This window comes from Parus major, chromosome 3, assembly GCF_001522545.3.
Source record: "Parus major isolate Abel chromosome 3, Parus_major1.1, whole genome shotgun sequence".
NCBI lineage: Eukaryota > Metazoa > Chordata > Aves > Passeriformes > Paridae > Parus > Parus major.
In genome coordinates, this window is record NC_031770.1 from 486,279 (window position 1) to 511,521 (window position 25,243).

Below are 25,243 nucleotides of genomic sequence, written 5' to 3' on the forward strand. Positions count from 1 at the left end.
AGGGGGCAGAACTGTGCCCTAGAGGCAGAAGCACATGTGCAGGAGCGCAGGAGTGTGAAAGGCAGAAGAGCAGAGGTGGCAGAGCTGCACAGGAGGCAGAGCTGAAGATGGAGCCGAGGCAGCGAGGGAGGACGAGGGGAAGGAGAGCTGTTAGTGATGAAGCACAGCAGCAGAGCGGCCGGTGGGAAGCGTCACTCTTACCTGCGGCCGTTGCTGTAGCGAGAGCATGAACACTCTAATCTAAAGGGAGAGAACAAACCCATGTCAGTACAGGACCAAAGCAGGGGAACCAAACCGAGTCAGTGCAGGAGCTGTACCCTGTGAGTGCTGCGCTTGCTCCAGCCTGACACAGCACACCCTGCCTGCAGGACAGACCCATGCACTTCCTCCTGGGGTCTGAGGACTGAAACAAACAAGGGAGGGAACGCTGGCAAAAGCTGGAATGATTATTCGTGGTGCTTCATCTTCTGCCAAACCTGCTGCTGTGCAATGGTGGAATGCAGCTGCTCCACGTCCAGCACTGTTGCTGGCCACACCATTTCAAACCAGCTAAAACTTGAGGCTTCACGGAGACCTAAACCTCTGTGACACTATAGCCAGGTTAAAACTCCAGGAAGTGAGCAGCATAGTGATCCTGGTGCCACAGAAATTTCCCAGAGGAGGAAGGAAGTCCTTGAGTGCACGAAACCTGTCCATGAGCAGACACACACCTGCACTCAGATGAGACACACACCCACACACCCTGGAGGGCCTCTCACAGCTGAGGCTGCTTAGAGAGCATTAAGCTTTTAAAACACATTTCTTGCAGGAGGGACTAAAAACAATTGAAATATAGATGAAAGCATTTTAAATGCAGGGTTACCTTGCAGGAAGAGATGGTGTACTGCATCTTAAATCCAGTCCACAGAACAAACCTGGTTTCTTCCCCAGGGCATGTGCTCTGGGAATGGCCTTTTAGCCACTGCTCGTGAAGCAGCTGAACACCCCTGACAGCAAGGGTGGGTAGGACCATGGCCTGTGAGGATCCTGGAGACAGGTACTTGAGAAGAACCAGTAAGTTTTCACATGGGCTGTGACCTATTCCAGCCCCCCCTTAACCTTTCATCCATGTCTGTGGAAATCTTTGTTTTCCTTCCTAGAAAATGCAAAGGTAATAAAATTCCAGATAGAATCATTGTAGTAAATCTGCACAGCATTCCTGTTTCCAGCTCCCAAATACATACTCCAAGTCCTCTGTAAGCAGCATCCTGAGCCTGCGTGGAAGAACCCACAGATAACTAAAGCTGGGTTAATCACATCCTGCAGTGCCCGGAAAGCTGTGACACAGTAAAGAGACTCTGACAGTACCTGTTAACCAGGGCAGAACTGACCCTGAAACAGCACCCACAGCTCAGATGGGAGTGCCTGGCACCACTGAGGGCCTTCACAGTTTGAGGGCCTCAGAAATAAGCCTGAAATGTACACACTGAAGTTTAATTACTCACAAGTTGGAGCAGCTACTGCTGAGTTCTGCCAGGCTCACCCTCAGCCAGGGACCACCAGGTGCTGGGGGTTATGTGGGTGTCTCAGGTAGGGCAGCCCAAGCCCTCTGCACACAGCTGCAGGATGGCTCTGGCCCAGTTCTGCTCTGCCTCTGCTCTGGGTCTCTGCTGGCACCTCAGTGCAGAGGGCAAATGCAAAGGGACCTCAGTGCAGAGGGCAAATGCAAAGGGACCTCAGTGCCTGGAGCTTTCTCCATCAGCTCGAGCAGCTGGAGCTGTCACCCAGCAGAGGAGACAGCCCATCAAGCTCATGTCTTCACCCTTGCCAACACGGATTGCTGGGATTGCTCTCCCTCACCTCCTCCTCTCCTGGAGAGCACAGAGGGGAGTGCCCTCCGAGCCAAACACTTCCATGGGAAAGGCAGAGGCCAGGCTGAGAGCCCTGATGTGGCTGCAGATCCCAAGGGGAACACCAGCCTTGAGGAGGAAGCAGTCCCAGCACCTGCCCAGCCTCAGAGGACAAGTTTGGACTGTCCACCCCCAGTGGTGGCCCAAGGGACAGCCCCAGCACACTGTGCAGGTGGCCACTTCCTCAGGAATCTGGAGCCAGGCCTGGGCTCCTGGGCAGACACCTTCATCAGCCTGTTCGGCCACAGAGCTGCTGCCCCCAGCACCTCGAGGTACCTCTGAGCCTGCCCTGCTAATGCCAGACCATTCCTGACCCTCACAGGGACACGTGGGCAGCAGCCCTGCCAAAAGGGCAGGGAAACTATGGGCAGAGCACTGAAAACCAAGAGCACACGGGCAAGGAGCAGCTCCTGCAGGAACTCCCCGAGGGCAGCCCAGCTGCAGCAGGCTCCAGTCTGCTGAGGATGAGGAACAACCTGGGCTGGACAGGGGAAGCCAGACAGCTCCTTGTGCCCCATCCTGAATAGTCCTCACAGGGAAGGAGGGAGAAGAGAAAGCCCTTGAGTCCTGCCCCCTGTGGGGTAACTGTCCTGGTTACCTGCTCCACTTCCCTCAGCTTTTCCTCTTTGTTCAGTGCCTGGACAAGCTGCACCAAGGGCTGCACAGTGTCCACCTCACCTGAGCACCGTGCCCAGCAGACCTCAGACACACCCCATGCTAACAACAATTCCCTGTCCCACCAGTAACCAGGACAGCCAGGAATTTCCTAGATCCCATATATTAGAAACAAATTGTTCAGTTTCAGGCGACACTGACACACCGATCAAACCCAACCTTGGCACACACCGCATGTGCTCCCAGACAGTGGCACAGTTACTCAGTTTCAGATGTGTATGATTTCAATATTCCCAGGAAAACAGGAAAAAATTATATATATATTTATAGAGAACCTGGACACAGATCTGACAGAACACCCTACAGAGCTTCAAGGAAAAAGACAAAAGGACAAAACCCCCAAAGTAGTATAAAAACCCCAGAAAAATCAAACCAAAACAAAAGGTATCCTTGGCTCAATTACTGTTACAAAAAGCATCAGTCCTGTTTAAAACAAGAATTAGTCTGGGTTTGGTTTTGTTTCTGTCAAAAAATATTTTAAATCTGCATGTCCCATTCAAATAATCCTTTTGCTTTAAAGTGGAAAAGATAAAGCCCAGCACTGAACAAAAAGTGGTTTAAAATAAACCATATCTTGCTCACTGTACATTCACATATTTTCTACAAGAACTTTGGGCATGTAAAAGTCCAGACACAAAAGAAAAGCATGTGTCACCTTTGCAACAAAAAGGTTGCAAAATCTCGGTTTTATGTAAATCAGCAGGCACAGCTCCCGAGGCTTTAAAACCAGGGAATGCTGAAAACCTCAATAGTTCCTCCACTCAAGTGTTGCTCCTGGGCAATGCCATAATATTCATTAAAGAATCCATTTATCAACAGATACCACATGTCCAAGTTTTCCAGCAGTTTTTCTGATGCTCTACTGCAAAGGATGCTTTAAAAACGTTAAGCTGGAACACAGGAACCTGAGATGCTTTCTCTGCCCACTCCACACTATCCATTAGCAAGTAAAAAAGCCAAGATTTACACTATATCTTCCCTGATAAGGCTGAGCATTGTGCTTTATTTTCCAAGTCATTAGCATGCACAAGAATGACCTCATGGTGAACAGATGCACTTGGATATGGCAGTGATTAGATCAGTCCTCTCAGCAGTCAAGTGTGCCCGTTCCCATTAACCCCTGAGGCGCCGGCGGCAGTGCTGCACCAGGGGGTTCCCTGGAAAGCAGGAACCTGCCCGGGCAAACACAAACCCCTCAGACAGAATCCTTGCGAAAGCTACGACTGGAGAGTTGTTCTGCAGTATCCAGCAGCCCCTTCCACTTCCCCAGGTTAACACCGTGCTTCTGCTGCTGATCTGCCACAGAAACAGCCCAAAGCCTCGAGGAACCCTCATGAGCCACAGGGGCAGTTGAAGTTGGGGCGCTGCTCTGCCCACTTCAGCTTCACCAATTATTTTAAAGAACACACAAGTATTTTCTTGAATAACTATTTCTGGTTTTGGCTGAAGGAGCAAGAACAGCAGCTTAAAGCCTATCCACTAAAAGGAGAAAAATCTGCAGAGGGAAAGAATAATTCAATAGTGTTGGATTATGGAGGATTTCCTGGGCTGCCTCTCAAACCCTGCCTAATTAAAATACAGCATGTAATGCACCAGTTTAACAACAAAGGGCCGTATTCCCAGCTTTTGTTCCTAATCTGCACATCCCCTAAATGAGTTTGGGGATGGCCATTCTGCCTGTGAGGCTGCATTTTCAGTGCTGAAGATATCGGGGCTATCTGTTATCCATACAGGGAGTTTAAGGCTCTGTTCCTCAAAACAGCAAAGGAGATCAACTGGACAATTTTCCTACAGAAAATGCAGCACCTGCAAGACTGGTGACAGGGAGACTAAGCCAGGGCAGGAAAACCACATCCCACGTGAGTCTGGGGATGCATCCCCGGGGGCAGCATCAGAAAACACAAAAACATCCAGTTCCAGTAATTATCTCCTAGCCAGTGACACCCCAGTGAGGTATCACCGAGAGCTGTGTTTGATTTCTCCCCACGCTGTGGGAGACATCACCCCTGAGAACATGCTGCACTGAGATGAGCAGCACCCTTACTCCCTGACCCTCTCTGCTGCACACAGGCGTTCCCAGCACTGACAGGATCACACCTGAGGGGCATTGTAACAATCAGATCAGATGAGAATTAATCTTACATTTACCTGAGCACTTTATACTCAGCTGACCCAGCTGGCTTGTACTGCCACCTGTGCCAGCTCCATACATCCCACAGAATCAAGGCTGGAAGAGATCAACAAGTCCAGTGGCCAATCCAGCACCAACCATCATCACCACAAGATCAGATCCTAACGCATCCTGAACACTTCCAGATACGGGGAACCAGTGCCTCCCTGGGCAGCCTGTGCCGGTGCCTGACCACTCCTTCAGGGAGAAGTGCTTCTTTTTATTTACTGCTCCCTGACTCCTTTCTTCTGTTTCAGAAGAGAGAAATGCCCCCTGTATGGCTGAGTGGCAGACAGGTGATTCCTGCAGGTGTGGGTGGACAGGTGGATCCATGTCTGGAGCAGGCCTGGCTGGGGAACAGTGGAGCTGCCGGGGCTCCATTCAGCCTCCCTGCCCACTGCTGAGGGGCATCTGATGGAAAACACATCCCCACGGCCACAGCTGACACTGCCCCTGCTCATCACTCACTAAATATGCAGGAGAATCAGCAGGTGACGTGAAGAGACTCTCTGAAGCGGAGATTCTGACACCAGAAGTCATGGCCAGCCTCCAGTTCATGAGCGGGAAATTAATTCTGAGGCTCAGAGGTCTGAAAATTGGGACCGGACTGGGGGAGGCTTTGCACTTACAAGCAATTAAAATAATGAAATCATACCCAGGTACTCCTGATTTAACAGTGTTTTGAAATCCTCAGCTGCTGGGAAACACTTGAAATGTGTTTGGCATACACAGCTCATCCTTCAGAAAGTGGGGCTGCCGAGGGCTGTGCCCTGTCAAACCACATCTGACACAACACCGTGTGCTAAGAACAAGTGAGGATGGAAAACAGCTAGGCACAGAGCAAAGCGTTTAAAACAGATCTCTGGATCCACATTCCTGTTTGCTGATATGTCGGCAGATAAACGATTCAAGTGCTAACAACCAGCCCTGGGCACGCGCCGCGCTGCTATTGAAATGGGCAATTTTTTTGTCTCAGACTTTTGGCAGAGTGTATAAAAGAATTTAATGCACAGCTGTTCTACTTTTTAATGTAGGAAACATTAATCAAAGCTTTAAGTTATAAGCTTTCCTAGCATTGTTTAGTATTCCAGTTCAGCAGAGATCAATAGATCCATCCCGTGTTCCCTGACGCCTCTCCAGGACGCAGAGGCACGATTATGTAAATGTCCCCGGCTTCCTCCCCCCTCCTGCCAGCGCTTATCTCCAAAGCCTTCTGCCTGCTGCTCCTGGCCACCACTGCCCGGCCAGCACCGGTCTCTTATCTCCTCACAAAGCTCCGAGCACGCCAGGATCGGAGCCAGCAACGCCAGACAATGCTGCACGCCTGGTTTTATTCCTAAGTGATTTATGTGAGCAAATTTAATTTCTTCCTTCAGTGTTTCAGTTTAGATGGAAGATATCTGCTAACAAGTAGGGCTAAAGAGAAATAGAGCAGATGTCCTGCAACGTTTATACAGGTTGGAAATAATCTATTCAGCAATCCAAAAGAGAAGCAGGGAATCATTAGAAAGTGCCAGTGTCACCCTAGGAGTGTCAACGGTGGATTAAGGAATCTTTGTTACAGAGTCCAGCACACGGTGACCAGATACTTTCTGGATGCTGGGAAAAAAACACATTTTGAGGGCACTAGAAATGTGCATTTCAGAGCCAAAGTTCCCTTTCAGGAGAGGTTCACTTAAACTCAGCCAAACCCTCCAGACAGCGACTGTGAGTGCACAGCAAGCTAACCCTCCGCAAGGCACACAAGGGATGAATTCCCAGAGCTGGGCACAGTGTCAGCTCTCAGCAGGCCGATGACTGATGGGCACTGCCGTGTGCACACACACACACACACCCCACACACCCCACACACCCATCCCAAACCCCGCAGAGGCTGCGGGCCAGGTGCTGCAGGGCAGCCTGCCGCGCGCTCGCCTGCAGCGAAGGGACGCGCCGCATCCCGCGCCGCTGCCAGTCCCTGACGGCACCCCGTTCCTGCGGCTCTTGTGCATTAATCCCTGACCCTGGTAGCTCAGCAGCATAATCCCCATTTAGCATTAGCAGCAGCTTCCCCTGCGAGGAACTATTTCTGATAAGTGAGCCCCGATTCAGGCCTCGCTTTTGAACACAATATTCCCAGCTCAGCAAGAACCCAGAGTCCTGAATGAGCCCGAGCCCATCACTGCGAGAAAGTTCATTAACCTCGCCGGAGTTGGGGGTTAACAGGATAGCTGAAGAAAGGAGCAGTGTGAATAGCTCTGATGCAAAACAAATTAAAATGAATGTCATCATTCCTTTTGATATTCATTAGTTGATTCAGGGGAAGAATAGTCTTCTTAAATTTGCAAGCATTTATCTACAAAAAACAGGTGTACATCTGCTGCTCAAGTGCTTCTTGGAGCTACAGAGAAGAATAACGTGCAGAGACTCACCAGTTCCACCGAGGGAGTAGCTGGGAGAGGGAGAGAAGACCTGAGCGGCAAAATCCTCAAACGTCATCACTTCTTTGTGGTTCTGGATGATGGCTTCGAGGTACAGAGCTCTCTCCTCATAGCTGTGAGGCCCCGTTAAGGAAAGGTGTGTGCAGAACTCAAGGCTGTCACGGCATCCCCGAGCAGCAGCCCCAGATCCACTGACCGGGGTGGAACGGGCAGGGAACCGGCCCACAACTGCCCAAGGGCTCTGAACAGGGGCAGCAAAGAGGGGATAGATACATTCAGGGCTGGAAATTCAGGGTAACACCTTTTGAGCTTCCTGACTAAGCTGTGACCTGGGAGCTGCCGAGCACAGGAGCAAAAGCCCCGGATCAAAAGCCATCGTCACAGACGGGCTGTGGCACTATGGGAAGCTCCTGGCATGCAATATTCCTGTTCAAATGACCAGAAAAGTAACTAGATTGGAGGAAAAAACCTACAGGACAGAGGGATACACCCCCCCACCCCATTCATTTGATCACCGGACTTCTTAGACAAAATTAAGCACAATAAACCAATTCCAAAAGCGTGACGGTTATATTTAGGGCAGGTGCTAGAAGGTGCAACCTTATGTATCCCAAATAAATGATGCACAGTGGACGAACCCAGCCCACAACTTGCATGCATTATGGCCTGAATAATGCAGGCAACAAAGCGAGCTAACATCGAGACTATTGCCTTTTAATTAAAACTCGGCAACCTGGAACACACAGCATTCAAATGTGTAATCAAAAACCAGTCACCAATAAAACTTACAAGCGTAACAAGCTGAAGCAACTTTCCAGCTGTCTTAATAGGACCCCTGCTTGCGGCAGCCTTTCACAGCGGAGAAAGCAAATCTTCCCCTTTTGTGTGCAGCTTCTGTCTGCTCAGAAGGTGAATCATACACTTCCAATAACAGGATAACGCCTGGGACAAACCTACAATGGGCTGGAGAGCCTCACGTATGACTTTATGAATTAGGGCTCGCAGGAGCCAGGATGACATCTCATTCTCCGTTTCCTCAGTGAAAACAAAAGTTTTCAGCGCCTCATTGTGTTTCTGTTATGGGGAAATGCACTCGAGCTCTGCAAGGCTGTTCGGTGGGAGCAAAGGCCAAGCTGAATTTAGAAATTAGGAGCAGGAGAATAACACCAGTGACAACAGAATGCAGGTGAGGGTATTTAGAATTGAAAAGCATTACTAATTAATATTGAAGTGCCATTTGTGACTTGCAGTACATTAACAAAACCACTCTGAAACACTACTTTAAAAAAAAAAAAAAATATCAGATAAAAGCGGTGCTTAAAGCCAGGAGACGACGGTCTGGTGTCGACCTCGAAGGGAATAAGCAAAGCACGTCTTCATTGCACGCGAGTTCCTGCGGGCACGGTGGCAACAAAGGGAAGAGAAAGAAAGGAAGAATTTTGCGTTTAACGCTCATAGAGAACGATTGATACATGATAAATCTTCTTATAAACTTCCCGTGGAAGCCTGAAGAAAGAAAATCAATAGGCAGCATTTCAGCGTTTGCACCTGCTGCCAGCGTTATTTGCTCGGTTTCCCTGCCCTGCCCGGGAGAACGCGCTCCTGCCAGCGCCGGCGTGCGGAGCTGCTCCCTGCACGGCCTGAATGAACTCCCGGTGACTCCTGCTAATGAATAGGCTGCCAAACTTCCTCCGAGAGAGGCACACGCCCGGGCCCGATTGTAAAGGGACTGACGGATGCCATTCAGCGCTCATTATGGAGATGGCGATTCCCGGGCGCTCGGCTGTTGCCAGGGCCGTGCGGGCCGGGGCTGCCGGGGACTCTTGGGGCTGCCGGGGCTCCTGGGCCTGCCGGAGCTCCTGGGGGCTGCCGGGGACTCCTGGAGCTCCCGGGGCTGATCCCGTCTGGAGCCGGCACGTGCTGCCGCAGCGGGAGCGGCCCCGGCCGTGACAAATGGCTCAAAGGGCTCGGTGACACCGGGGGCTGCCGAGCACCTGAGCCTGCGGGCCGGCCGGCAGCGCTCCATTCACCGCCCGGCCCCGGCCCCGCCTGCTCCTGGGCTTCCACCCAGGCCCGGGGGACGAGCAAAGGCTTTTCAGGCTTGCCCGATAATGCCCTGCTGGGTCCCGAGCGGCTCCGGACAGCTGAGGGAAACGCTGCCCGGCTTTGCTCTGCCCCCGGTACAATCCTGCTGACGAGCCGGAGGATGCTGCTCAGCACACAAAACACCGGGAAAACCCGCCCGGACAGGCAGCTGAGCAGCGACAGGAGAGGCAGCTGAGGGAGAACAGGGCGAGGTCTGGAGAGCCCCAGGGATCAGGCAGAGAGGATCCCAGCCCAGCCAGGCCGGGACTGCACACCCCAGCTCCCATCAGCAGCCAGCTCGGCTCGGTGCTCCCCGAGCAGCGGGGACACAGCAGCTCCTGCTCCTGCCATGGGGACAGCGAGCTCGTTTGTACTCACAGCTTAGTCAAACCAGAACTGAGTGACTCCAGCAAACTGAAATTAAACTCCCTGCTATCTCTGTCTCAGTACATATGCACATTTGGGAGAACAGTTGGGATTCATTAAAAAAAGAAAAAGTCAACTAAAATTTTGCTCAAGTCTAGGAATCTCAATGTGGAGGCATGGTGAACAATCTGGAAAAGAACCCTCCAAAAAAACACCTCTGGCCTGTAAAAAAAGCATCACAAAGTTTTCTATTTATTGCCCTGTAGGAACGCGTCTGTCCCGAAAATCCCTGGAGCAATACTTCTGTCAGAGCTGCCCCATGGAAAAATGTGCTGTGCCTTCAGCCTAAGAGCCAACCACGGAATTACACACATCAGAACCTCACAGCAAACCTCTTTAACCTGACCTTTGTGTCACGGCTCTCCTGTCAGCTTTGGGCAGAGCCCACCTGACACCAAGGTGCCCCCAACACCAAGCAGAATTTAGATGTGCCACATAAACTACTGGTTTAAATTCAACCATGGATCAGCTCTGAGCTGTGAGCAGGGCTGGGAGGGAGCTCCGAGTGCCTGGCTGCCTTTCCTGGAGCAGCCTCAGGGCTGGAGCGCTGCAGGGAGCACACAAATGCACTGCTGCGGCAGGCCTGGCCGCACAGGATGAGCTTGAACCCTACCCTGGCAGAAAGCTGGACAGCTGGCTGCCCTGATTAACCAAACCCCAGTTATCTGGGGCTTGGGGCATCCCCTGAGATCTGCAGATAAATGCAGTTACACCAGACCCTTCGAGGAGCTGATCAAAAGCTCCTCTTTTAATACGTACAGCAATTTGACCCACCCCTCCACGGCTGCATTATTTTACATTTTGTTTCTGCCAAGGCGGAACTCCAGAGCAAAATAATTTAGACAGACACAAACGGGTTTATTTTTTTCATTCCATGTGAAATAATGACATGGAGGGCCATGACAAGGTGTGAATTATAGATCGTGATCATATATAAAACTGTGGGAGAACAGGAATTTAGGTCCTATTTGAATACAACAAACAAATCTCAATATTTGAGTATTATGAGCTTCTAGTAGTGTTTTATCAGCATACTAATTACTTTAACATTTTAACCACACAATGAAGGCTGTTTGAAAAAAACCCCAATACATTAAAATGTGAACATCAGCTATTTGCAATAAACCACAGAAACTTATTGCAGCAGCAGGATGACCTGCAGAGTGAAACACACAGGACGTCCTTCCAGATGGAGGATGCAAAAGACAAAAGGCAGAAGCTTTTGAAAATTCACCAGAGGTGGGTACCAGCCAGCACTTGGCTCTCACCCACCAGCATCACTTCTATGTTTAACCTCTACAACGTGGAGCCGCTTTCAAAACATAATGACCTTGAAAACCCTTCAAAGTCCTCATAACCTGGGTTCTGCAGGTGTCCTGAGCCATCCCAGGACCAGACCTGCCCACTGTTTCCCTCCCTGCACACACACACAAGACTAAACCACATCAAGCTGCCCTGCTGAGAAACAAGGGAATACAGAAGATGGTGACTCAAGCAGATCCTGAAAATACAGAACTTTTGTTTCTTAACTCCTTGCTAACCTCAATCTCAGGGCCCCACTCCTGCTGATGGCAATGGCCAGCCCCTCCTGCCCCACGGTACCGTTTGAAAATAAAAACATTTATGCAGCATTTATATATTGTCACCGCTACAGGGAAAGAACAATGCGCTCTGCTGACGCAGTTGGCAGATAAAACCAGGAGTGTTTGTGGGTTTGTGGCCAGGCTGGGGAGAAGTGCCTGGCTGCTCTCCACGGGCCGTGCCAACACCGCAGGGCAGCGGTGCCACGACTGGCACCCAGGACACGGCCAGGGCCCAGGGACAGCACTCGCTGCAGCGCCTGTTCCTGCGGCTCCCGAGGGACCCTGACGCGGGCTGCTGGCACGGACCTGCTGCAGCTCCCATCTGCCACGTGCAGAGAAGGCTTCTGCGGCACTGGGCCAGTGGAGAAGCTCAAAGCACGGAGGGAGACAGCTCTTTCCAGCCCGTTGGACACTAAGGCTGGCTACATGTCCACATACCAATTCTTTCTCTACCCAATTAGGGACACCTGCAGAAAATCTTTGAATTTACTGTTCGGTGCAAGAAACATCTAATTCAGTTTCATCCTGATTGTATCACAGGGCCCAAAGACGGTTCACAAAAAAGGGTTTGCTCCTGACACTGTGACAGCAGCTTGGAAAACAAACAAGAACATGAATGTTTGGGACTTACCAAAGCAGAATAAAGCCAGGACCGTAAAACTGAGGTTAGCAGAGATGTGTTGGCTGATGACCTTTCTGCACCTAATTGTCCTCCCCAGCTCTGAAGAGGATGGAGTTACTGTGCTTTTAGAATGTGGTGTTAGGCAGTTCTGGTGTGAAACTCAATCTGCTTGATTGGGCTCGCCATCGTTTACGGTCTAGTGACCGCCAACGCCGCACGAATTTCACCGAGAACTTTTGGGGGAATTTTGGTAACATATATCCTTCACTGAACAGGTGCAATTGAACTGTACACGTCAGCCACCGCAGGCTTAGGTGCTTTTTATAAACCAAAGCGTGCAGGATGGAAACTGCAGTGGCGCCTGCCTCGAATCGCTCCGTGTAACACGTGAGACACGCGTGCGACCGCCGGGGTCTGTGGGCTCCTGTCCCCATGGCCAGCCCCCGTCACCGCCATCTGCCCACGCCGCAGCCAGGAGAGCCAGGGCTGCCTTGGCAGAGCAGGGCCAGCCTGTGCCAGGGCTGCTGTTCCTCCTCCTTATCCAAAACAGGCACACCGTCCTCTGCTGCCAAAACCAAGAGCTCATCCTCTCTGCGGCATAATTTCCTGCTGCTGTGCCACCAATGGCACTGACATCCCCCCTCTGTGCCGGGGGATGGCTGGAGCCCAGAACACCCTGGTGTGGAAGGGACACGGCTCTCCCTGAGACCGACAGGTACCGGAGGTCTGCAGAGGGATCCCTTCTGTGTAGAGCGTTTGTTTGTCCAGCGCCTCGGCACCGCGCCTGGAGCTCTGCCAGCTCCCTCCCGGCAGCGGGGCCCGGCTCCCTCACAGGATCACAGAAGAACCTCGGTGCTGACTGATGGAGATGGGGCTCAGGTCCCCGAGAGCCTGGGAGTGCTCCGAGTCGCAGGGCACGGCGTTTCCCCGCGCACCGTGCGATACGGCGGCTCCGTGCAGACGGTGGCCAGTAATTGCTTTAAAGGGGAAAGCGCAGTAAAACAACAACAGAAACACGTTTCACACTGTTTGAAAGCATCTCTGTGGAAATCAAGCAGTGTAACAGCAAAGCCATTCTGAAGGTGCCCTGAGGCAAAGGCTGCGGTGGCTCCCTGGCCCAAGGTGTGCTGTGAGCACCCGTCTGGCAGAGGCACTCGCCTGCTGCTCTGGGATAGCAAGAATATGTGGCACATTAGTCATGCCAAGTGCTTCAGGGGAGAATCTTGCATTTATTATGAATAAGGCAGAAAACAAGCTTTCATCTTAATTTCTGAGCGCTCAGGCAGGCGGGAGGCCTCCGGGGGCAGACACACGTACCATTACAGACCGCGCGCTCCGCAGCAAAGGGGCACACCGCTGCTCCCGCAGCACTCTGAACCCTGACAGCACTCCAGCTCATCCCCACCCACAGCTTTGTAATGCTGCCAGAGTCCCTGCAATGCTCTCCTCCCAACTGGTCCTCTTTGCACACAGACCTGTTCTGTTGCAAAAAGAGCCAGGCCTCTGCCTCATCCCCTTTATTGACTTTTTTCCCATTCAGCACGTTCCTCATGCACTACAGAGGTGACAAACCACACACAACTGTGCCTAAAACACGGCACTGCCTATTTTGCACGGTGCAACCAGCCCTCTGCCCATCCAAGATACAGCTGGCCTCTGCATTCCATGCTTACCACTGACCTAACATGGCTTGGATGAAAATATTTCAATTACAATGATGACACGATGGCCTGTTACCAGTTCAGAGCCGCGGGGCACAGCGAGCTCTAACCCCCGAGAGGCTGCCATCAAAAGTTCTGCGTTGTGACACCTGGGCACAAGGTTTTCACCAGCAAATCAGTGGGGTGTGATTGCCCCCAGATACACCTTCTCTGGAGGTGGCCACACAGTTCCCTACTCAGTCCTGAGAGATAAAGGGACAGGAGTTTCCCAGGTCTAATTGAAAGCCACCTTCCCAGTGCCCCAGAGCAGTGATGTTGAGCTCCTCTCTCCTGAGGCACTGGGGAGAGCAAGGGCCCATGCTGGCAGCACAGTGAGCACTCAGCCAGGGTCCACACTACCTCCCTCCACTGTGAAATTCCAGGTGGAGCTCCCAGGGACCCAGCCAAACTCCAGATCCCAAGGTGGTGCAGTCAGGACAGCTGGGCACTGAGATTCTCCCACCATAAATGCAGAGGAGCTGCTGGCAGGGGGATGCTGGGCCAGCTGCACCTTCCTGTCCTGTACCCAGGCAGGTAGGAAAGGTGCAGACCTCCCAACAAGGTTTGCGAGTTTATTTTATGAATTATACCAGCTAATGACAAAATGCTGTTGGTATTCCTTATATCTTAAAATTTTGTAATTAAAAAGAAACCAAAGCAAAGTGGGTTATAAAGGTTTCTGAACTGGTGCTGTTATGCTTTGGTCACTGCACATGCACAAACACACAGACCTGCAGTGTCTCCAGTTTGACAGGCACGTGCATTTAACATTCCTGCACTTGTTGCTACTCCCCTGCCCAAACACAAGATATTCTAAAGCCAGAAATGTCACCAAAAGAGTTCACATGCCACATGAGATCTGCTCCACAGTGCACCTGGAGACAAGGGACAGCTCAAGCTCCATCACAGCAGTAGCCAGGTGAAGGTACATTTGGGAACCTCCTGGGATAATGCCATACTCCAAACCACTGAAAACCCAAAGGTGCCAGCCTCTGCAATGCCCAGCTTTGAACCTACACTGCCAGAGACAGAGGAACTGGAGATAATGACAGACTTGTTTTTAATGAGAACGTGCCACAAAATTGTTTACACACAGTCCAGAAAAAAATGATTTGTGCTGCCACCCATGGGGTGTGATTCCCACCCCAAGGAACAACTGCACCCACACTGAGGTGGCTTTGTGTGCTCAGGGGACCAGCGCCACGGAGCTGCTGCTGAGCAGCACACAGAGGGATTCCTGGAACTATATGGAATATAAATGCACATGCCAAATTAATTTATTCCTAAAAGAGCTCAAATCATTTAGTTCTAACTGAATCACAGCCAGTGGAGGGATATCTCAGAAAGGGGCACCTCTGTGCTTTGGATACAACTGATGGACTGTCAGACTCACTCATTAAGGAACAAGTATTTTCAATTTATAAATATAGTTTCTCACCTACTAAATGTTACCAAACCCTGTCAGTTTGATAACAGTATGATGATCTGGCAGCTACAAGCAGAACAAAATATAATTACACAAAGTAATTTTGCCCCTTCCAGTTTATTACAGACATTTTCATTTTTTCTGGGTCTAACACTAAATGGCTCAGTTTCAGGTCTATTATAGCTGGTAATTTACATTTATTACAATCAGGGACAGGTAACTGGGGCTTATTATCACATCCATTATGAGTGACACCATTTGCAAGATGCTGAACACAAAACAGACTTGTTGCTGCGGTGAGACAGGCTGGGAAACCGCTGGATGTTAGAGGGTGGGAAGGAGAACAGATTAGAGAAAGCCCAGCAAGAAACCAGCGGGGATATCCCCGCTTTAAACTAAAACCACCCTAAGGAGGACGGAGGTTTACAATGATCACCTGAGAGCTTTGAGGATATTCCAAAGCAGGGCCTGAGGGTGGGCTGCTCGGGGCTGTGGGTGGCACACGGGGACAAACAGCTGCTGGGTGTAAGTGAGGCAGCTCTGGAGGGGCTCCATCCCTGGCTGTCCCCTCCCACGCTGTACCTGTGTCCCCGAGCGGGTCCCCCCGGCCCCGCAGCACCTGGCGCTGCCCCTGGCCGGGCTGCGGCAGCTGAGCCCGGAGCTCCCTGCCAGGTGGCTGCGCTTCAATGACACTGCCTGGCACTGGAGGGTTAACAAGGAGCACGGGGAAATCTTTTATTCATATAACACAGAATGCCTTTTGTGGATCTTAGAATAATGTTGCTTAAAATCCATTAAATGAACATAGCCTTTCAACAGGTAGAGCAGCGCCGGCCGCCTCGGCCAAACGGCAGCCCCAGCAGCAGATGATTGAGCCAGCATTTAAAATAACATTTCTTTTTCCCCTGAAAGTGACTTCCCACTAGGTGAACTGGATTCCACTTCCACAGCACAGCTCAGCCAGTGTGGATGCTGTGATGGCTCCCCATTTCCCCAGAGAAGTAGATTAAAATTCTGGTGTGTATTTATGAAATCTGCTTTTTTTAACTCACGAGGTGGGATGTGCGAGTGGAGAGCGAGCAAAACTGAAAATGTGACTCCTTCACAAAAGGGCAAGTCAATGCATTGGTTTCACTGCTGTTAACAACTTCTAAATGTTCTACAGTTTCTGAAAACATTACCCCGTAAGTTTCAAGTAACTGAGGGTGGCCAGGAAGTCTTATCATTACAATTAATTCCAGGACAAGTTCCTGAGTCAGTGGTACAATACACTGTTAAACAACCACGTTCTAAACCGAGAAATGATGGTGGAAGTGGAGACAGAGCAGCGGGGAGGGCAGCTTGGCTGGCTGCACACATGAGCTTTAGCACCAGGACTGGCCAGGTTGAAAGCAGCTCTGAAAGGGAGTGAGAATGAGACCAGCAACCAGGCTAATGTGTACAGGCACATACTGTACACAGATATGTATTTTACACAGGTACCAGTGCATGGGCCATGGGAACAGAACCCCAGAACAGCGCAAAAGGAAAACTGCCTATAGGATAAACGTGACAGGAACAAGGAGTGACAAAACACGAGGAGGTCCCAAGGCAGAGCTGAGGTGCTGCTGGAGCCCTTCCCAGCTGGGGACACACAGGCACAGCAGGGCAGAGCAGCGTGAGCGGCCGTGCTGTGCAGGCACCGCGGCCGTGCGCTCCCCGAGGTGTCGGGGTTATGGAGCGCCCATTTCCACCGCCATGAGATCACGGCCGGCCCGCAGAGCGGCAGCACTTTGTTAAACAGACAATTAATCTGATTTCAGATGGCAGTGCTGCTGCAGGGGCAGCTGTGGTGGGAGAGGGGAGTCCTGCAGGAGAGTCACCAGTCCCCGTGAGCGGGCGCAGGCAGGAGGGGTGGGAGGTAACTGGTGACAAGCGAGCTGCTCCGACCGTTTCTCCAGGCCACCAAAGTCCTGCCCCCAAGGCCCCAGCCACACACCCCCTGCCCCACACAGCCCCTTCCATCTGTGTGCTGCCAGGCCCTTGTGACTCGGCTCACGCTGCAGCCAGCGCAGGAACTCCTTGCTGAGGTGACCAGCGCTGGCCACCGCAGCAGCCCCTTCCCCGGCACGCGCCTAAAGCACGGAAAGGGCTCCAAGGGAGCCTGTGTGTCCCCAGCAGCTCTGTCCTGCTGCCCAGGACACACAGCCTGAGCACAACCCTCAGGAACCTTCTTCACTTCCTCAGCGTTCTCACTGCCAGCGCCCTTGGAGCCGAACTGCTCAAGTCCTTTGACATCCTTAACTGCTGAGTCACGTCGGGTATGAAAGGAGACCTCGAGCATCCCAAAGAGATGCACGGAGCAGGATGAATTTTTAATGAAGCATCACAGTTGGAGGAAAAGGAGAAGGGGGAATATGCAGGGACAAGGATCCAGGGAAGAAGCTACACAGCAGGGACACTGCGTGCTGCTGTCAGGTTCTCCTGTATTCAAGTTTTATTCCAGGTTTTGTTTCATTTACTGTCTCAAATGTCACCCAGTTTGAAAAGGAAGGCTTTTATCATTCAATTACCAACTAATCCGTCTTCTGCAGGACACAACCGGCGCTCCACTCGCTCCTGCCCAGTTACACACTGTCTCTTCCCATACTTCTGAGCAACTCAGGAAACCATTCTTTCCCAGTCAGTTACAAAAGGAGAACTGGTGTCTTTTGGCATAAGAAAGGCTGCTCATAGCTGCTCATTCTCCACACACTTTTGTCACTGTGACTGTCACCACCCACATCAGGCCCCTGCTACGTCAGCTCAAGCTAGTCCTGCGAGCAGCCTGCAAAATTTCATCCATTAGCTGGAAAATGCCCACTGCAACCCAAGATGAGCCCATCCAAATAATTTCACTTGCCAATTAACTTTGGAAATACATGACAGCCTTGTGTTTGGGTGCGATTTCAGAGCCTACAGCGAGCGCCTCTCGCACTGCCAAGCTTCCCGGTTTGGACCCGCAGCGTGTGACTCAGTGTAGCTGCAGGAACACTGGCACACACAAGTGGGATATTGGATATTAAATATTTGGCTTTCCTGGCAGCATCTCTCCTGGGAGCCTGCCCTGGCGTTTATCTGTGCAGGCACACAGCTATCTGATCCCCTGGCCAGTGCCAGCAGTGTCCCTGCACATGCTGCTACCTTGGGCCTGGGTCTGCCTCTGAAGCAGACACTGCTCTGCAGCCACAAACAATGCCCAGCACTTCGCCATCAAAGACAGAAAGTGAACATTAGCACATCAAAGGCCCCTTTCTCAAAGAGGAAAAATTGCACGATGCACACTTTAATCTTTCTGACAATCTATGCATGGCCTGAGCTGAATTCTGTTTTTCACACAAATGGGAAGAGCACGTCTGTACCAACAGCAACAAGAAGAGAGAAACACGAGCTAGCACAGACTTTGAACTTTTAAAATATGGATTAACATGCAATAATATTTAACAGCTGATAGAACAACATCCCTCTTATCTCTCTTAATAAACCCAAATAACATCAAACATTTTACAGGCAACCTACAGAAAGGCTGCTAAAAATATTTTAATCTAAAAATAAAAATAAGTTGGTATTAAACAAAATACAGGCAATATTGAAATCTTAACGTAAATGCCTATTGTATGAAATCTGACAGTATAAAACCTGACAGAGAACAGCCTTAAGTGTAATTCCCTTAATTAACACTCCCATTTAGCTAACTAAGGGTGGAATGCAACCCCTGCTTACAATTTAAAGGAAAATAACAGTACAGAGGGGCAAGAGGTCCCTCCTCTCATTCCTTCACCAGAACGCCCTGTTTGCTACTCAGGCCTCACCAAGAATGTCTGCACGTTTTTTAATCTGATAACAGGGTGCAAATACAGATGTGGAGGGCAGGAGAGGGACTGCCCAGGGAGAACATCCCAGGGCTCTTCCTGTAAACAGAACTGCACCCCCTAAATACCAGCTGTAATGGGGAAGCATGATGTACAAACATGCCCTAGTAAATGCTGAATGGATTTGTTCCTAAGTCGATCTCAGCTGGTGGAACAACACCTTGGAAGAACTTCAACAGGATCCCAGCCTTGGGCTTGCAGAACATCAGCAGTGGAGAAGAGGCAGCACCATGCTGAGCCCCACACACCTGACACTGCACACAAACCAGCACGTTTCCAGACAAAACAGCTGCACTTCCCAAAATGCTTGAGAACAAAATCAAGTTTTCTTGCAGGTCTGCCAGTAACTTAAAACGCTTCGGTCCCAAAAAGAAGCAGGGGAGCACACGTGGATTTGCCAAGTGGGCTGTTTGAAATGTGGGCTCAGGGGTGAGATGATGAACTGGCACACATAAACATTGGAAAAGGAATTAAAAGTAGCTCTTTTGGAAATCTCTCTGCAGAGAAAGCTGTCTGTGCCTTGGACACCCACAGTGCCACAGACCAGCACACTGAAATACCGCAGAACCAGGGGCTCTCTGCACTCGCTTCACAAAAACCATCTGCAATTTACAGGGTTTGCCTTGCTAAACATGGCCCCAGGCCCAAGACCTTTATTTCCCTTCATATTTTGCTTCTCCAGGATACAGCCTTGCTCAAAGCCCCGGCTAAAACACATACTGGGGGAGGAAAGAATGGCTGGACCGGACAGATGGTCGGCCTTTGGATGCTGAAAGGGATTTTCAGGGAGTTGAGCAGTATGACTTAATTCTTGTCCTGAACATTGGAGGTAAACACAGATCAATCCAAAGGAGGCAGAGCACAGCTACAGCCCCACACCACCACGCTGTGCACAAAAACCAGCGGCACATCACAAATGTAACAATGCAAAAATCCCCAACGTTCTCTTTAAACTCCTGCCTCTGGAAACGCTGCCTCTCCCGTCTGCTCGGCAAACAGAAATGGAATGCATTTTTTAAAAATGCAGTGATTTATTGCCTGCACACATCACTGACTCAGCATGTTACTGCACAGTCAGAATGCACAAAGGTGAAGCAGAGAAAGTCTCCACACTCAAGAGCTTGGCTCCTGCTGATTTCTCCCAGTCCTGGACCACAACAATCTCCCCGATAACTCCAGCAGCAGTGGTGGAGTCTGCTCCATCCCAAACACCTCCTTGCAGTGAATGCTACGTAAAACTAACAGAGTTAGTTTAACTAACAGAGCTGTCTCAGGCCTGACGCTCCAAATGTAACAAAAGGGTGAAATCTGAGGGCAGGAAAACGTGTGTCTGCAGGTATTGTGTTCCTAATCTTCTCCCAGTAAGTACTAACGTGAAAAGTGAAACATTTGGTTTATTGATCTCCGTGTGTTTTCTTTAGCAATAGAAGGGAAGATCCAAAGCCGTTGGTTTGGGCAGTGAAGAACGCTGGAGACCCTGTGAGGTGTTTGTTTACAAACCCCAGTTTCACAGATACTGTAATTGATGCACAAAGTGGGAACAGAAAGTAAAATCTCTCCACTTTGCTTTCTGAGATCCCAGGACTTTGTGTGTTGACTTTTGGGATTCCAAACCGCACGTTGCTGTGGCATTTAAAACAAACGGAAATGCTGGCATGCAAATCCTATTCAGCAACTTGAGAATACTGAGGGCTTTTACAAGGCAAAGAACACGTTAAAAGTTCATTAATTAACCAGTGCTTGGGAACAGATGGAATGGCTATCTGGGCTCTAATTACTGTAAGTTGGGACAGAGGTTCACAGACCTTAATGAGGTTCAATAAAATGAATGATTACACATCAATCACAATTAGAGAAACCTGTAAGATGAGCTGAATTATCATGGCAACAAGTCATAAAACACGGGAGCACAAAACCCAACAGGTTCTGAAAAGCCTAGAAAGGGAAGGTTTCTGAATTCAAGCAGTTCTCTTGGACTGGAGCAGTGCCTCCCTCCTGCCAGGCCCAGGAGTTGATGGTGAGGGCTGTGCTGTCCCCCTGGCAGCCCCGGGGCTGCTCCAGCCCTCCAAGGCTGCAGGGCATTGCTCAGCCTGCCATGTGTGGCTGCAACTGCTATTCCTGCAATTCAAAACCTTCCCGGAACACAGACTGCTATTCAACAGCCAAGGACAGAAAAACCTTCCACTCTTCCCAGCGGAGCTGCCTTTTCAGAGCCTCAAATCTCCCAGCTGTGAGGGAGGCTGGCAGTGGGGAGAGGACTGCAGTGGTGGGCTGGACACAGAAATTCCAAGTGCAGAGCCCCATTCACGAGTGAGCTGGGGAGTGTGTGAGCATCAGCTCCAGGGCTCGCTCTCCAAGGTGCTCTGTGCCACACTGCCTGAAGGGTGCCAGGCTGGCAAGCACTGCCCTCACCAGCCCCCTGTCAACACCAAGAAGCCAGTCAGGGTCACAGGGACAGCACCAGTTCAGAACGAGCCTGAGAAAGGCAGGAAAGCAAAGGGCCCGGGAGCTGGAGCTCTGTCCCTGGCTGCCACGGGTTCGCTGTCACGACACATCTCTGGTGTGGAGGCTTTGCAGAGACGCTGAGCTAACCCCAGCTTTGTCACACAGGAGATGTCAGTGGGATAACTGAGCAGCCCTTCAGTCCTGCCAGCTCCAAGGTGTGCAGGGAAAGGCTGTTTTGCTTCAGGAAGCCACAAGGCCAGCAAGGTGTCAGATGATCCAGTGTCTCCCGGGTGAAAACCAGCCAGGTGGGTGACCCTAAGGACGTGCCACAAACCCAGCTGCTTGCCACAAGTTACAGTTCTCCACAGAAACTGGCCCAGGCCAGTTCAGGGAAGTATTAAAACCCAGAAAATTACCTGAGACTTTGTCTAACAGGAAACACTGTACATGCACTAGATTGCTACTAAACATTAGATTCAAGAAATCATCAAAAGCCATCTGCTGCTGTTCATACAGCAGAACCCTGGCAGTTAAAAGCACTGGGAAGAACACACAGAATTACGATGCTGAGGAAGAAAACCCCACAAATTCAATATGCCAGCCGGAAAACCTGTGACAAAAAGCAGCTTTCTCCTATTCCTCTCACTTGATGTCACCATGTCTGTGTCCCCAGTAACAGGATGGCTTTCAAAGCTTTTCAAATGCAGGTAGAGGGGAAGCCTTTCCTCTCTAAAGGACCGTGTAAACTATGGTGCTGCCCATCAAAGTATCTTTTATACAAGGGGCACAAAATTTTCTGTGCCTCCCTCCTTTTGGTGCCACCTGCACGGAGCTGCTTAGAAACTTATTCCTTAACTTTTGATTAAGCAATTTCAGCATGTATGGCTCATGGAAACCACAGTGATGTAAGGATCTCTTCAAGAGAGAGAAAGAGAGGTTTGAAAAATGACCTAAGCCTGTACTGGCGATTGCATGTGTGCATTGGCACCAGTGCCTGGAGCGCTGGGGAAGTGCCCACACGTGGCTCTGCTCTCCTGCAGCTTTTGTGCCTTCCCACCCCGTTTCTGGGAGGAGGGAGCAGCCCTGCTGGATGGCAAGTGCCCTTCCAGGGCTGGCAGCCGGGCCTTGGCGAGGACACGGGGCGTCCCAGCAGCCCCACCGCAGGAGCCCCCAGGAGCCCTCGAGCATCCCTGGGAAACATTCTCCCAAAATCCCCTCAGCTGCTGCAGCGCTGCCCGGGCTCCCCATCACAAGTGGCTCCCGGGGAGCCCGAGCTGGGCCACCACGGAGCTGGCCACAGGTCCCTTTGTTCCTTTGTTGCGCGGAGGGAGCCGGAGCTTCCCGCTGCTGGCCCGCTCCTGCCTCCCACCCGCTTTTTGTCTCGGAGCCCCCGCTCCTCGCTCCCTCCTAGCCAGCCTTTTCAGCACCTATAGAATGCCACAGAGAGCAACCGGGATCTGCTTCAGTTCCCCCCGAATTCTGCAGTTTAATTTGATGATTACGCTGCGAGAACTGAGACGCATCCTTTTAATCTAAATGACTCGGGGTAATTTAACTTGATTTTATTAAAACGTCGGAACGGCCGCACAAAGGAATTAGGCTGGAAGGTTAAGAATCAGCGTCAGGGATACCAGCAGCTCCCTCTAGTTGGAAAGTGCGTTATTATTGTCCCTGAAGAGCCAGTAAATAGCAAAGATCCCCAAATATTACAAGCTGCTTACAGCAAGCGGCTTGGGAACTCGCGCCGGAATACATAATCCTCGTGGATCCACTGGCTACAACACTTGGATTTATTTCCTCTTAAATGAAAATAAAGAGTTATTTTCTACGATGGCAACTTCCGATTATTTTTTAATACGTTAACTACCGCAAAATTTTAAAATCCCGGCATTTGACAACGAATCCACTTTGGAACACAAAAACCTGCCACACGACAGAAAGGCAATTGGCAAACCGGCTTTCGCTGAAATTTAAAATAAGCGTGCATATGCTTTAAATAAATATAGGGTTTCAGATATTGATCCAGAACCCACCTCCTTACATTTCCATGGCTTTGAAACTAAAGAAGAGGCTTTTTAGCCTGAGGGGTTAAAAGTGTGGGTGTGGAAGCGTGCTTTTGTTGGAAAAATTAGCAATGCTATGAGTCATTGTGCATTAGCGGCAGAATAGTTTTGCATCTTGTATGAATCCAGACACCATATGCCATGCGGGGCCGGCCGGCGCTGCGGTGCCACGTGGGCATCCCCAGCGGAAAGGCTGGCGGAGCGCGGCCGGCCCGAACCGCCGGACATTGTCGGGAGCAGCAGGAACAGCTGGTGAGCCAGCAGAGCCCCGAGCCCCGAGCGCATGCTAATGAACCCCGAGCCCGGCCGCACGCTAATGAACCCCGAGCCCGGCCGCACAAAGCCCCGAGCCCGGGGGAGCGACCCCGAGCCCGCCGCAGCCGGGCCAGCGCTCGGCCCGCACCGCCGCACCGGGACGGAACGGGGACGGAACGGGAACGGGGAATGGAGAACGAAACAGCCAGGGGAATGGGAACAGGGAATGGGAACAGGGAATGGGGAATGGGAACAGGGAATGGGGAACGAAACAGCCAGGGAAACGGGGAACGGGGAATGGAATGGGAATGGGGAACGGGAATGGGAAATGGGGAATGAAACAGCCAGGGGAACGGGGAAGGGGAACGGGGAACGGAATGGGGAATGGGAACAGGGAACGGGAATGGGGAATGGGAATGGGGAATGGCACTGCTGGTGGAACAGCCAGTGGAATAGGGAATGGGACAGCAAGGGAAACAGCGAGGGAAAGAGCAAGGGGAACAGAGAAGGGAACAGTGAATGGCACCACCAGTAGCACAGCGAGTGGAACAGCGAGTGGCACCACCAGTGGCACAGTGAGTGGCACCACCAGTGGCACAGCGAGTGGCACTGCCTTCCCCGCCCTGCCAGCCTTACTCATGCACAGCCCAGCCACAGAAACCCAACTCCCTTTGCTGTTCACTGCCCCGTCTGCAACAAAACCCAAACAAAAACAACCCTGCGAGTGGAAATTCACAGCAAAGTTTCCCAAAGATGCAAGGGAGCTTTAGCTATGCACATCCCTTCAAAGTTAATGGGGGGAAACAGCAAAATCATCCAACATTACTTTGAAAAGCCATGGAACGTGAAGCCCTTGCAAACCTGCAAGAACCACCACAAGATGGGATGAAGTACTCATTAGTAACCCGAATATACCGATTTTGCTTCTGTCAAAGAATCAAAGAATGAGCGAGTGCCTCTCACGAAACACAAGCTGGGGGCTCTTTGTGTAATCCAGGAGAAAACATTAAGCACCACAGGACAGGTGTTTGCACCTCTGTGTACACCTTTCTTCCCAGGAAAGGGATGTTTACTGCCCATAAACAAAGCCCTGTACTGCACCGTGTGCCCCTGCCAGTGAGGCACCCCTCGTCCTGGGCAGTGCCTTGGCAGGGCACCATGACACCACACAAACCACTATTTCCAGCAAGATCAGAACTTCCCCATCTCTGGCAGAGCTTAAAGAGGTGTGGCTGGGTGTTTTAGGACCTTTGCTTGCAACCAGTACACACACACTAGTAGACATGTCATTTAGAAATCCAAGACTGAGGGGTTTTTTGGTTTTTTTTTTTCCTGACACATATCACACAGTGAACTCACTTTTCACTTAAAAAACATGTTATATTCTTGATGTCACTCCAGGTTTGTTTTTGGAACTCCCCATTACATCAGGCAGCAGAGAAAGAGCCTCTACTACTGCTGGGATTGATTTAGTGCTACCGAAGAGTGCAGATGCAACCCAGAGATCAGCAGTTTAAAACTGTGTGTCAGAATCAGCCTGGGACTGTCTCAACAGCCCTCAGCGAGCCTGGCAGCTCCCAGCCACGGGGGAGGA

General features: G+C 51.0%; 2 protein-coding genes across 2 annotated transcripts in view; one reads left to right on the top strand and one right to left on the bottom strand.

The window, feature by feature from the left end:
• Positions 1-5,648, top strand: part of CFAP61 (cilia and flagella associated protein 61) — a 106,789-nt gene extending 101,141 nt beyond the window's left edge. The window contains exon 33 of the mRNA XM_033513138.1: positions 4,992-5,648. The gene's annotated coding sequence lies outside the window, so the exon portion shown is untranslated. The remainder of the gene's footprint in view (positions 1-4,991) is intronic.
• Positions 1-25,243, bottom strand: part of RALGAPA2 (Ral GTPase activating protein catalytic subunit alpha 2) — a 97,325-nt gene that overhangs the window by 4,462 nt on the left and 67,620 nt on the right. The window contains exon 37 of the mRNA XM_033513270.1: positions 202-7,267. Coding sequence (XP_033369161.1) covers positions 7,066-7,267 — 202 coding nt within the window. The 3' untranslated portion in view covers positions 202-7,065. The remainder of the gene's footprint in view (positions 1-201; positions 7,268-25,243) is intronic.